At 35.6% G+C, this 14,035-nt stretch overlaps 1 protein-coding gene and 2 long non-coding RNA genes across 9 annotated transcripts in view; 2 read left to right on the top strand and 1 right to left on the bottom strand.

Moving 5' to 3' along the window:
• The first annotated feature begins 71 nt into the window (after window positions 1-71).
• LOC147833668 (uncharacterized) lies at window positions 72-12,482 on the top strand. The gene is made up of 2 exons (XR_015509399.1): window positions 72-168; window positions 9,063-12,482. It is a non-coding gene; the product is annotated as an uncharacterized LOC147833668 (long non-coding RNA).
• On the top strand, window positions 1,467-4,014 carry LOC137487747 (uncharacterized). Its single transcript, XR_015509366.1, has 6 exons — window positions 1,467-1,504; window positions 1,825-1,937; window positions 2,664-2,790; window positions 2,967-3,052; window positions 3,363-3,405; window positions 3,503-4,014. It is a non-coding gene; the product is annotated as an uncharacterized LOC137487747 (long non-coding RNA).
• ttc12 (tetratricopeptide repeat domain 12) overlaps window positions 7,554-14,035 on the bottom strand; it is a 34,636-nt gene continuing 28,154 nt past the window's right edge. For 6 of the 7 annotated variants that reach the window (XR_015508700.1, XR_015508701.1, XR_015508702.1 and 3 more), the window contains 3 exons: window positions 12,190-12,289; window positions 11,852-12,077; window positions 7,556-8,691 (listed from right to left, as the gene is read on the bottom strand). Coding sequence is in view for 4 of the 7 variants with exons in the window: in XM_087283153.1 (XP_087139279.1) it covers window positions 8,622-8,691; window positions 11,852-12,077; window positions 12,190-12,289 (396 nt within the window). In the remaining 3 variants the exon portion in view is untranslated. Of the gene's footprint in view, window positions 8,692-11,851; window positions 12,078-12,189; window positions 12,290-14,035 lie in introns of all 7 variants that reach the window. The other variant, NM_001202496.1, reaches the window with a different exon arrangement.

Raw genomic sequence — 14,035 nt, 5'->3', positions numbered from 1 at the left:
CTCATCGTGTTTGACTCGGTATAATTTTTCATGCGCTCCTCAGCTTGGGTGAGCCGCTATGATAAGCTAGTATCCGAGACATTCATTGAGCAGATTCAGATAACACTCAAATACAGTGCCGAGAGTTCTTATTAAAAAGCATGAACACTTGTGTCAATTCATCTTCAGGTGAGTTTACACGTTTTTTCTGGCTCTGACATTACTCTAAATCCACTCGTGGTCGATAATACCAGCTTCATCTCACAAGTTATGTATTTTACATTTTGTCAGTTGACGAATTGGCTGATTCCTACAAGTTGAGTGGTACGAAAATGTATGATTTTAAAAAGGAGGCGTGGCACCCAATCCTACCCCAAACCCAACCATCACTGGGTGATGAGCAAATCGTACTAAATTGCATAAATTAGATCGCTACAAATTAGCCTGAGATTGCGTTGCTAATGCATATAAAGGAATTACCAACCTACGTCACACCTGACGTCACTTGGGTTCCCGGTTGCAAAAAGAGACCGTTGGCAATAGTAAACATGTCGTGTTGTGCAGTAGGATGTCAAATTGGAAAACTTAACTTTTACTATACACCACACTGCCTTTAATGCCAACCGTAGACCGAGGACCTAATTAGAAATGCTCGACTCTGCAGTTCTTATTTCATATCAGATAAGTTCACACTATGCTGAATCATACTCATTACTCATTTTTGATTGCAGCAACGATTTCAGCAAAAACAGTTACATATGGTTAATAAAACTGTGGACACTAAATGCTAAAAATAAAACGTGAAAGTGTAAGTTATTAAGGTACACTTGGTTTAATATTCACACATTCATTCAGTGACAACTTGTGACACCCCCTATATTGTTTACCACAGCACGGTCTGAATTAACCTGCAAGTGTGATTTGAAAACAACATTAACTCTATTTGACTGTGAACTATGTTGTACTTTGATAGTCATTTGCTGCTAATAGGATTTTGCTATTTAGAGTTTGCAAATAATACTTTTATGAAATTAAGATTATATTACATATAATATTATTCACTAATATTATTAAGAAGAAATTCCAAATATGCAAATATAAAACCAACTTTACATCTATGTGTAAGTTCACATACCCTGCCGTACAGGTGTAGTTCGCTGTCAGAATGCAGTAGTTTTGCTTGTTGATAATTGATTACCCAGGCCTTGTATAACGTTACCTCCGTTTTCTTTCCTAGTCATTGGCTAAGCAGAACCTCATTTTTTAGCACTACATACACAGCAAATTCATCAGAGTTAAATTCTCGGTGTTGAAGCATTTGAGAGTAAAGTGTTGACGTTAAAGAGTTAGATTTTGATAAATGAATATAATAAGAGTTAGAATTGATTTTATTCAGTGCGAAATCAAGGAGTTATCTTTTCAACACTTGGTGGTGTTATTTCCAACATCCGGGAATTCATGCAGCCCCAGTCACTGAACAATTTTCCAGACGCCATTTTCCATCTGAGGTTTAGAACAGCAACTGGTGAGTCAAACTACCTAAATGTTGGTATTGTACTGACTTTCTTTAAGGAAATACAGTTGTAAACATGTTGTTAAGTTAATAACTTTAGAATGGAGTGACAATTTTAAACTTCTGCGGTTCATTCATGGTCGTTTGTGTATCTAGCTTAACTGCATTACTATTGACTTCTTTTCAAGAATGTTTTTATATATGCTCACGCATACATAGTGCATAAAAACATCAAATGTACATGTTCAACACATTTCTGTCACGCTTAATGCCATTTTGTGCGTTGTTACCCATCTGTAAAATAAAATGGACACTTCTCCTTTAATTCCAAGCAAACTAGCGAGGGAATCCCCGGAGCCGCCTAACGTTAGCCTACTCTGCCCGGATGCTAACGGCAACACAGGACGGTTTCCATAAGCTCTGGAGAGTTTCTAAAACATATCTGGTGAGTAAATGAACATATGCTTAATTGTAAAAGGCTTCCTGACTGAAACAAATGATTGTTTGTTATTCGTGTACGTTAATTTGGTTATTTTAAACACCGAGGCCCTTTTAAACTAGTTCATTCGTGGCCGTCCATATACCGTTAGTTCATAACTTAGACTCGTGTGATAACGTACGCTTGAATTAAATTAAGTGTTGACAACCATTAAAGTCGGAATGCATCCCTCCCAGCTCTTCAGGTACGTCGCGCGCAAGTCACCCCCACCGCTCTTCAGGTACGTCGCGCTCAACTCACGGTACTCATCTCTCCCGCTACCTCCCGCAAATCAACTCTGTATCCCCCGAAAATGACTTTTCCCAACTCGGGATGTCTGACGTTAGTAAGTTAGGCTATTTCTGTTGTCAGGAACATCTTAGTCAAGCTTTTTCTCCCGCATGATATTGTGCTTAAAACTATAGGCTAAACTTAGCATGTACTGTACACAACATTTCCGTTTTATTAGTGCGTTGTAAACAGCCACCTGTCTGTAAAATGAATAAACTGATTCATATTTGAGCAGCCTAATGATGATACAGGTTTGATTTGTAGATTTATTATCAATAATCAACATCTGAATCAAAAGATATGTGAAAATGTGTGAGGCATACTTTGTGATGTTCATCTCTCTTTTTTATTTGAAGGTTATGCATATGTGTTAGATACTAATGTGTTGTTGTTTTTTAACAGCCACAGTTCTCTGTACAATAACACAAGACCCTGTGACGGTGGCTGATTAGAGACGGATGGTGTATTTCCAGAGTTGGTGAAATGACCAAGCACACCTTCTTGGTCATATGTGGTGATAATAATGAAGGTATGTTTGATAAAGTTCTGTATTTGTTTCACAATAAGCTGAGAGGGTATTAGAGCATTAGAGAATAACAAATGACATGAAGGTGATAAGTTTTGTATTGTGGGTGAACTGTTACTTAAATAATGTTTTGCTCTTTGCTTTGCACTTTTTCTCTTCTGCTTATCCTAATATTTTAGATTATATTTGGACCTGAAACATCTGCTAGACTCCAGGAAAGGTGGCATCAATACTGGACCTGAAAGGGCCTAACAAGTTGAATCTGGTAAAGAAACACGCACACACACACACACACACACACACACACGCACGCACACGCTTACAGAAAACTGTAAGTTTATTAATATTTTTTACACTGTGGCCAAAATTTTGGGGAAGTCAGCATCACTAAATGATATAAAAGATTTTAAGCTCCTCTAAATTTTGCTCCAAGTGTTGTGTTAAATTCAGGATTCTGGACAGACAGCTGCCTGTTTTTCCAGTTCTAGTCATAGAGGTTAACCTAATTGTTTTTGGAGATCCAACAGTGATGTATGTGTTTTTTCTACTTTTCCACATCCTGTCACCTCAACCAGCTGGGAGAGTCAAGTTGTGGATCATCATGAAGATTTTCAAAAGGTGAGTTTAGATTTCTTGAATGTTTTATTTACTTTAAATGTTCTTTTAAATATATCATAGAATTTGACTGCAATTTGTTTTCAAACATTTTTCTTAGTCATGCTGGAGTCTTGAAGAGTTCTTAGATGAGCATCACCCTATATCCGTGCATCAGGAACCACCAGACGAGCGATCAGCAGCTACTACTGTACATCGTGATGGATAAAAAGGTCATCCTGTGGCTGGGAAGCACATCTTTCACAGGACATGCTTGATGAGATTTCCTAGCTCCAGTTTGTTTTCACACAAGTTTACAGCATTTATACCTTCATTTAAACTGCTGTGTTTGATATGGAGGACCAAGGAAACACCAGAAGTGAAAGATTTGCACGGCAAGTTGTTTAAAATGTAATTTCAGAAGAAAACTATGAGTTCAGAAGAAAACTATGAGTGACGCTATATTGAACTTTCAAATTGCTCTGATGAAACATCAAGTTTGGACATCATATTTTGTTGATACTGTCTGTACTAATAAAACATTTAAAGCATATTTGACATTGTTGCATTTTAAAAATTGAATGAATTGTTGAAGTTGTGAATGTTTTCAAATAAAATGTTTTTATTTTGTAATTTACAGTCTATTTGACCTTTTTACCATATTTACACTCAAGAGAGTTGAATAAAATAACAATATATGACACCAGGTGGTGTTAAATATAGTTACATTTTTTAACTCTGCCCTGAGTTAAAATTAACCCTTATTTCGGTGTCAATGTGCCAACCCTTTTGAAAGTGTTGATTTAAGTCTGTTTTGAGTGGACCCCATGAGACACTTTCAAAGTGTTGAAATTAACACCCATAGAGTTGTTTTGGGTCCCCATATTTTGCTGTGTAGTTTTGAATCTGGTAATCATTAAATTTTTCAGAATATTTCTTGCACATGACCACACAGAACATAAACATCCAAAGACTTGTAGACTTTTGACTTCTCTCTTGTTAATCGCTTAGAGCTTCAATGAGATTGTATATTTGGGGCTGGATGCTTGGTCATTTCATCTTACCCAATATTCATTGGGATGGTGCTATCGCAAATGGACCTTTTCAGATGAACGCCGCTCACTTTAACGTTAATTTTGCCAATTCACCGTGATTATCACTGCTTGATAAGCTGTTATAATACGCTAAAAGCATTATGTAAATAATATATATAATATATAATCAAAATGACTTATTTTTAAGACAACAACAAACTCTGTACCGCATCGGATGTCATTCCCTCGCTGTAAATGCTAGCGATCCAGGTTTTTCTTTGCCACCTCGCTGTGCGCGCATCCTAAAAGTTTACAAACATGGTAATTCGTCTTTATGTGAGCCATGAACGACAATCATTATTTAAAGATTGTTATTACAATCGTCTGCATTAGACCCACGCAATATAGTCTGTGGTCAGAAAAAAACATGCCATTAAAATGAACAGAAACTCAGCAAATACTCAACAAAGAGGCATGAGAGACATATCTCTAGAAAGCTTGAAATGTCTAAATAATTCAAGTTGAAAACAAAGAGTGTGTATGGATGTTTCCCAGAGATGGGTTGCAGCTGGAAGGGCATCCTCTGCATAAAACATATGCTGGATAAGTTGGTGGTTCATTCCGCTGTGGCGACCCCAGATTAATAATGGGACTAAGCTGAAAAGAAAATGAACAAATGAATAAATTCAAGAAAATAAGGCTAAAGGCTCATTTCCTCTATGAGCACTTATCCTGGCAACTCTTTTGGAAAAAGAAAAGAAAAACATTTAAAGCTTTCACTATTTTTCAAAATCTGAAACTATGCATTGTGAGCATTTTTCATGTTATCGCTTCTTAAGATTAATCGCTTTGTTGTCTGTCTTACTTGGATCTGCTAAATAAATAAATGTAAAAAGTGTCTTGAGAAATCCCACCTGTCACTTTGCTGTAAACAGCAAAAAGTGTCTGAGTTACAGAATGCTGAGCTGGTATGTTGCTAACTGAAAACAAAAAGAAAGGAGAAATGTTTAATGTGGTACCAGAATTGTCATATAATTTGATTTGTATGGTGTTTAACAAAAAAAAAAAAAAGACATTTTAGGCATTTCTTTTCAAGCACTGAACAGATTTCCATAAACAAATGTTTCAGCTAGAATTGCTCCAAGGACATGGTTTCCCTCCAAAATAAAACACATTCCCTCTGGAAAAACAAAACAAACAAAACTCTTTATTTAGATTGTCTGTATAGTAAATACCTCAACTATAAAATTTATAAGTCATATAAATAAGTCAGCAAGCATTTATAATAGACTGTAAACCCCAATAAGGTTACTTAAACCATTTGAGGAAACCGATTGCAACAAATCAATTAAGTTCAAAAACTAATGCTGAGTACTGTAAACTTAATCCATTTGAGTGAACAAAGCAATTTGAGCACAGTAAAATTCAATAAATGAAGAGAAATCAAACCAACTTAATACTGTAACCTCCAATAAGTTGAACTCAAACCGTTTGAGGAAACCAATTGCTACAAACCATTTAAGGTTAAAAAAAATTGTCTATATAAGTACTGTGAACTTTCTCCATTTAAGTTGAAGTAATGAGGTATTTAATTCACTCATTACCTTCAACACTGAGTTCAAAACTCTTTTCAAATGAGTAAAATTAACTCTCAGTCAATTTTGAGTTAACTACACTTCTTTCATTTGATAAAGCTAAGTATTGGGTTTTACAGTGTAGTTTTAGTAGACTGGTTGATACAACTAACCCTAAGCTAACCTACTGTAGTAGTGAAAAATTTTACAACATTCATTCATTTTCTTTTTGCTTTTATCCCTGTATTAATCAGGGATCGCCACAGGGGAATGAATCGCCAACTTATCCAGCATGTGTTTTATGCTGCAAAAGCCCTTCCATCCACAACCCAGCACTGGAAAAAATTTACAAAGTAACTTATTTTATTTACATAATTTCTAAATAGGCATATTACAACTAAATGAGTTTAAATTCAATTCGTGAATCTGATTGGTTGATTGGTGTTCTAAGGTACGGTTATTCTCAGGGAAAACCCAAATTTTACCTTCTTTTCCAACAAAATGACATTGTGGTAAGCACAATCTCCTTTTCTCTCCACGCATACATTAATATATTACAAACAATTATTGTCAGAACTCCATGAAAAAGTTTCAAAACTGAGAATATACAACATTTCTGATTTACATTGCTGTTCTTGAACAGTGATAAAAAGAGTGCTGAAAAATCATACTCAATTAAAAGTACAGTTACTTGCCCAAAAATGTAGTGCAAATAGAGTAAAAGTATATCTGTTGTGAATATTACTCAAAGTACGAGTGAAAGTTGACCCTTAAAAAGTACTCAAGAGTAGTGAGTATTACACTGTGACATGCAATTTGTGCAGGCAATTGTAAACGTAACATTCTGTAGTGCATTTAGTTATAGTTTAAGACTATTTGTCAATTTCAGTCATCATACAGTAAACATCCACAATCTTCTCATTGACATGCACTCTAAACAATCATTGCATGTAAAGATTTTAGGCAACTACTTGGACACTTTCCAAACATGCCTTGAAATTGTTCATTATGATGCAAATGTATTATTATTTTAGCCAATCCCCATAGACAAGGAAAAAATAAATGCAGATTGCAGGAAAGTGGTGGAGTAAAAGTACTGATACAGCACTAAAAATTTACTCAAGAAAAAGTAAAAGTACATATTTTTAAAGCTACTTAGTAAATTACAATTCCTCAGAAAAACTATTCAGTTACAGTAATTGGAGTATTTGTACTTTGTTACATTGCACCACTGTTCTGGAATCAGTTAAACTTACAGTTTCACATGCTTAATCTCTTTCTCTTTCTCTCTCTCTCTCTCTCTCTCTCTCTCTCTCTCTCTATTTTAGGGCTTTTACAAAACCCATTTTTAGATTTTGTACAATAGGAGAAAATGTAAAACTAAAATAAAGCTAAATAATTTTCAGTTCCTATATTGCCAATAATAGCCCATGTTCCTACTCATATCAAAGGCTCAGGCGGCATGGTGGCTCAGTGGTTAGCACTGTCACCTCACAGCAAGAAGGTCACTAATTCGAGTCCAGGTTGAGTCCTAAGCCAAAAAGAAAATGAATCAATCAATCAATCAAAGGCTCAAACCTTTCTTTATTAGCACAAAAACACATTTTGGGACTAGAAACAGAGGTTTAGGATAAGAAACCAATCCTACATACAGTACAAGGGTCTTTGAAGAACAAAAACCTGACAAATGACTCGAAACAAATCATCTGAATAATTTGTTTATGTATGATAACTGTAGCAAGCAGAATACTTTTCTCTGGGCAGTTGAATAGACAAAAAGTATTTTTAGAAAGCAGTTAACCAAAAAAAAATAATTAACTTATCATTTACTTGTAATGCTATTCTATAACTGTGGCATTCTTTCATCTGTGGAGCATAAAAGAAACATGACAAGAATACAAAAATGGCATTTAAGAATAGTAAAATCATTTTTCTTCTTTTTTAAACATTGACTATTTAGTGTACAAAAAATTATACATATTTGGAATGACAGCAGTACGTAAGCCTTTAGGTGACTTTAAATTTAATAGGAGTTATCAAGTGTTTAACTTGCAGTTTACAGCAGTCTGTTTGTTAAATCCTGTCCAAAACCCTGGATTACACAAACTGACTCATTTCAGCGAAAGCCATTTCTATTGTAACAAAGCTACTTTTTCTCCTTACATCATCAAATGCTTTCCAAAGCGATCAACTCTGCCAAGAAGAGAAGGTTTTAACCGTAATTATCTTCAAATGCAGTTGTATTTATCTTTTTTATTATTATTCAGCACATGAAAGTTACCATTAATCCATTTATCAACAAACAGAGAACAAAATGTAATCAAGGCAACACACTTCCCAAGTGAGCCATTTGGGATGAAAGGAAATTGAAACATTTCGAATATCGTCCCGGGGCAACATGCTCTCTACAACAGCAGATAACAGACTCACATGTCAATGTGAATTCTCTCTAATTAAAATGAACACAGGAAACAGCTGCATAATCAAGATAGGCCTCAGGCATGACAGTAATTTGTGGCCTCACTTAAGATGAGCATCTTAAGCTGTGGACCAAACAGCATTCATCTATGTGTGCGTGTGTGTGTGTGTGTGCGTGTGTCCTGAGTTATGGGGTCATTTATTGGGAAGTAGCTCACGTGATCAGTCTCATACAGGAGTGAAGAATTTCTAAACCATGGAGCTCCCTGAGCTTCTCCATGTGCCTGAAAAAAAAATCAAAACAGAGATTTATCAAAGCAACAGAATTAGTTTCTTTCTCAATTTGACCACACAATGAAACCCAAACAGCCAAATATAAAACCAGCTAAGAATATGAAATGCAAACAAGCGTGAAAACGTTTGCTCTGCATATAAAGTAGGTTCACAGGTTATGCGTAATATTTTTGGCAGCGTCTGCACCCTCCACTGTTTTCTGTCTAAAATGTCTTTTTTAGGCTGCACTCTGATCTGTGAGGTTTGAAATCTCACTGTAAAGACTCGTGCTCTGAGCAGCGTTACCTTTGAGAAGTTGAAAGCTCATCAAAGTTGAATGCCATGAGATTCTGACTCCTCTTTGTTGAATTGTCCTTGTTAGATGCTGACTGGGAGTATAAGATGCCTCAGGAACACTTATCTAACAGAGCTGCTATTTTTTGGAGCTTGTGGACACTTCATAAATTAAAGATGAAGGTAAAAACTTGACGTTTCTTTAAATCAATAAAGGTAAATATTTTAAAAGACTATGTCATCTGTGAAAGTCCTCATTAACAGATGTAAACTGAGGCAGGAATGTAAACTATTTTAAAATGCAATAAACTAACATGTTTGCATTTGAAAATATAGCTGTAACATGATTATTTTGATTCATCTGATGATTATTAGAATGATTAACAGATTAATTATACTTTCATTCTGTCAAACTTAAAATTATTTCATTCTCTCACACTTATGTCATTCTTAAAGCATAAAATGTTCCTTAAAGGTCTTGTGAAGTGCTTTGAAATATTCCTTTTTTATTCAATGTTTGGCATAATCTCAACCGAAACTCAAAGAGGGTGGGATATAGTGTAAGCTCCTCCCCTTTAAAAAAAAAAAAAAACAGCCAATAGCATTTGTTTCATCACAGCTCTGCCAGTGAGAGGTTGCGCTCAAGCAAAGAGCTTAGAATGACCAAGAGCCGACACTCAATAAAACGTTCCATTGCAACAGCAGCGCCCAGCAACAGCCCAGTATTCTGCCATTTTAAAGTAAAAGCAATCGGCTTTTCATAGGATCTTATTGCTGTCACGATGGCAAGCAGCTGCTTTTTTTTATTTATTTATTTATTTAAAAGGCGCATTACAGCTGAGATTCAACCTGAAAGACGACAATACAGCACTTACTATTACAATCATCAGCACTTTTTATAGTTTATTTTACAGACTTATAATATGATGTTATTCTTTAAGAGTTTTCATTCCAAAATGGCCACCGCGCCATCTAGTGGCTGTTTTCCAAATCGCACTAGAGTGTCGCCTCTTAGTGATTCTATGCTCTTTGGTTCAAGCGCATCCAGTGGAACAGCAAATAAGAAACTTCTTACAGGGGGCGGGCATGCCAGATACTACAGAGCATTTGATTCGTCATGATTTGTAAAGAAACTGAAGTATGTGGTGTTGTGAATATAATCATGATTCATTTAGGCGGTAACAAACTACAAGCCTTACGTGTTTATATCAGTTTTATATCTTCTAAACGCAAATTTTGTCACTGTTTTGGAACACATTAGCTTATAGATATCCTATAAAACTATAGGATATCTATTTTAGGATATCCTAAAAACTAACAATACTGATACTAACACCTAAAAAACTTTAATTTAATTTCATGGGACCTTTAACCTTCAGAATATAAATGAAAAAATATTTTTATATCAGATATTATTATTTCAGGTTTTTGCTCCTCTTTTAAAGTAATTTGAAATGATAATATTGGTGTTTATTTTCATTCATACAAAAGTTAATTCTGGTTCTCAAATCTGGTTAGCTAAGAGAGGTCTATCTTTACAGTCATTAAAGAATATGATAACTGAAACCCACAGAGAACAGCCTTACCTTGGCCAGATTTTCTGTAATCTACTAATAACTGTGATTTAAGCCTCTATAAAGGTTTAACAGAACATATAAGTAGTTTTGGCTATATCTAACAACCATCATTTATTCATTCATTCATTCATTTTCTTTTTGGCTTAATCCCTTTATTAATCAGGGGTCGCCACAATGGAATGAACCAGGTGGGTATTGCTGCAGCCCAGGGAACTCTATTGGGTACAAAAGAAAGCACAATATTGGACTCATGTACAAGACATTAAATAAATAAAAACTCAAGGTTTGTACAGCCCACTTGGAGCTCGAAGGCCCACACACTTGGAGCTGGCTCTGACCTCCATTTATACCCTTCTCGAATGAAACAACAACGTATTCAGTATATGTTCTACGCAGTGGATGCCCTTTTAGCCACAACCCAGTACTGGGAAACACCCATACACTCTTGCATTCACACCCACACACACACTACGGCCATTTCAGCTTATTCAATTCACCTATAGCGCATGTCTTTGGACTGTGGGGAAAACCAGAACACACGGAGGAATCCAACGCGAACATGGGGAAAACATGCAAACTTCTTGCTGTGAGGCGACATTGCTACCCACTGCGCCACCATGTCGTCCCCACCAATATTTAGTCACATTAATATATTATTAGGTCCAGAGTTTTGGAGCTCCAAGTTTTATTTTAACTTAATATTGTGTCTACTGCTTCATTTTTAAACTCGCTGTCTCTCTCTTAGTTGGGGCAGTCATACACAGTCAAAGGCTATATTACAAAAAAGATTCAATTTTCAGGGTAATTACTGTACTTCATAAAATATTTTGACAGACATACAGTATAAAGCTTAATTCTAAATTCTCAATAGAAGCTTTGCATGTACATATTAAACAAAATAAATTGGGTTAAATTAGATTGTCTATTATGAATGGCCATTTAATATACTGTGAACACGATTTCGTTGATCAATATGGTGAGTGACAAGACTTTTAATGGACAGAAATGTTGCATATTTGATAAAGAAATATCTTTATTTGCACCTTAAACATGAATTAAAGTCCTGTGGGTTTGTTGAGCAAACTTTGAGGCAAACCAACCCTTTAAATCTATATCGGAGAAGTTTTAATTCATTACACATTCTGAAAGCTCATCATTTTGCTGAGGTTAATTATAAGGAGTTATTATCTTTTCACCTTCATGTTTCCCAGAGTATCACTGCTGGGTGCACGTACATCAGCATGAATGATATTCAATATAATACAGATGACATTAAAAGGCAAGTCAGACTTAATTATACCTGGGCTCTATTTTGCACAGCTTCCCAAGGGTGATGGCTGCATTCTGCTGAACGGCTGCTCTTTTGGCATCTCCAGCGGCGTGGCGGAGCAGCAGTGCCACACAGTCTGTACCCAGGAGGCAACTGGCGGCGCCATCCACTTCTAAGCAGTGGCCCATACACAAAGCTGCATTCCCCACCACCAACTCGTCAATAACGGCCAGGAGATTTCTCAGAGTGTGCAGCCCTGAATGAATAAATGTGTGTAGTGCGAAAATGCACACAAAGTCACTGTAAGGCCACAAAACTTAAGACGCCTTATTGAATCCAATCCTCTCCCTCACTGCCTCAGAACTCACGTTTGTCAAGCTTAACCAGCTCCTCGCGGGCCTTTGGGATTGAAGCGGTGCAAACTGTCAGGGCCTTAATGGAGTATCTGGAGCTCATCTCTCCCCCTGCCTGACGGGACAGACACACAGGCAAATTTCAGTTAAACCTCTATGATTGAAAACGTAATATAGCTGATGGCCAGGCAGCCACACAGTTAACCTTTTAACCCAGTAAAGCCTGACATAATTAAATATGTCAGTAATATAATACCAATATTATTATTCTGCACGCATGTTTTATGCATTACAGTATATCTGATACATGTTTTGTTTTATATCATCACACCAAAAATGCATTTTAACACATTTATTTTATATCGAACATTTTTATGGTAACACTTTAAAACACTAGGAATAATATTAGTTCATGTATTAATTTAATGACATGAACAAACAATGAACAATACTTATATTGAGTACTTATTCATGTTTGGTAATGTTAATAAACATGTTAATGTTAATGAACTGTTGCACACCTGTAACCACTGACTTTCATAGTAGGAAAATCAAATACTATAGACGTCAGGGGTTACAGGTTTCCAATATTTTTCAAAATATCTGAATTATTATTTTATGGTGTTAATTAACTAGCACAGCATTGGATTTTAATAATTGTGATTACTGCTCTAAAATATACTCTTTTGTATGTCTGGGTAAAAAACAAGAACTTTTTTTCCACTTTGAACACAATGGCTGCATTCTAAATCACACACTTACAAAATAGCATGCAAAAAGCAGTATGCGAGCCAAATAATATGTCCAAATTCATAGAATTCGAAAAACAATATGCGATAAGTACCCAGATGGCCTACTACTTCCGGCAAGATTCTGAAGTGTGCTTTCAATGAATGCTAAACTATCCCATGATGCACCGTGAGAGAATTCATGAATGGGAGTAAAGCAGGTATGTAACATAATAATGACAAAATGGCATCTGTATGACCGATTCATACTACCCACATTCATACTGTATAGAATGTACTTTTCTATCAGTCAAGTAGTAAATTTAAGTTTAAATGCTGTACCTACTGAATTGTAAGCGATTTCAGACACAGCCAATATATTTTAATTTGAGAAACATTTAAAATATTTTAGTAATAAACATGTCAGGCTAAATAATTCTAATGAATCATTGACTGCTATCTTCATTAGTTTCAAAACACAGATTTCTTCACAATTTAAAATTATTTTTTTTCATCTTTTCTGCTGGAGATACTGTTGTCCTAAAAAAGTTTTTTTTTTTTTTTTAAATTTTACATATACTGTAGGAATGGTTTTAAGAGCCCCTATTATGGGTTTTTAAAATGAGCTTCCATGTAGTGTGCAACACAGCACTAAGTAAATGAAAACATCCAGCTGAAGTTTAAATCTAAAAGTGCACCATGTTAAAAAATATTAATTCTTTAACAAAATAGTCGACTCACAGTCGAATGATTGAATCGAGTTCTTTTGCTTAATGTCGATACGGTACATGACCAAATATGCAACTCTAGATCCTGTAAAATGTGAATGCTCTTTCCATTCAGACACTAGCGGAGCACTGAGAATCACGAGACTGATCATGACGCGAAGATGACAATCACTGACAGATGGAGATTTGACTGTGGGGAATAAAGGGTTTATTTTTACAACAACATCACAGTATAGCCAAACTAGTGCTGTGTTTGTTTCTGTCATTTTTCTGATGATTGATACAATAACCTACGCTGCAACGCAGGATTCACCGGCCATTTGCATTTAAAGGATGGAGCAGCAGAGACTATTATGCATGGGACTTTGTCAGACTTTGATAGGGACTTTGTCAGTAACTGTTACA

This window comes from Danio rerio, chromosome 15 (assembly GCF_052040795.2).
Source record: "Danio rerio strain M-AB ecotype USA chromosome 15, GRCz13ab, whole genome shotgun sequence".
Classification (NCBI taxonomy): Eukaryota; Metazoa; Chordata; class Actinopteri; order Cypriniformes; family Danionidae; genus Danio; species Danio rerio.
The sequence above is the reverse complement of the archived record's forward strand: the minus strand, read 5'-3'. Positions and strand labels throughout refer to the sequence as shown.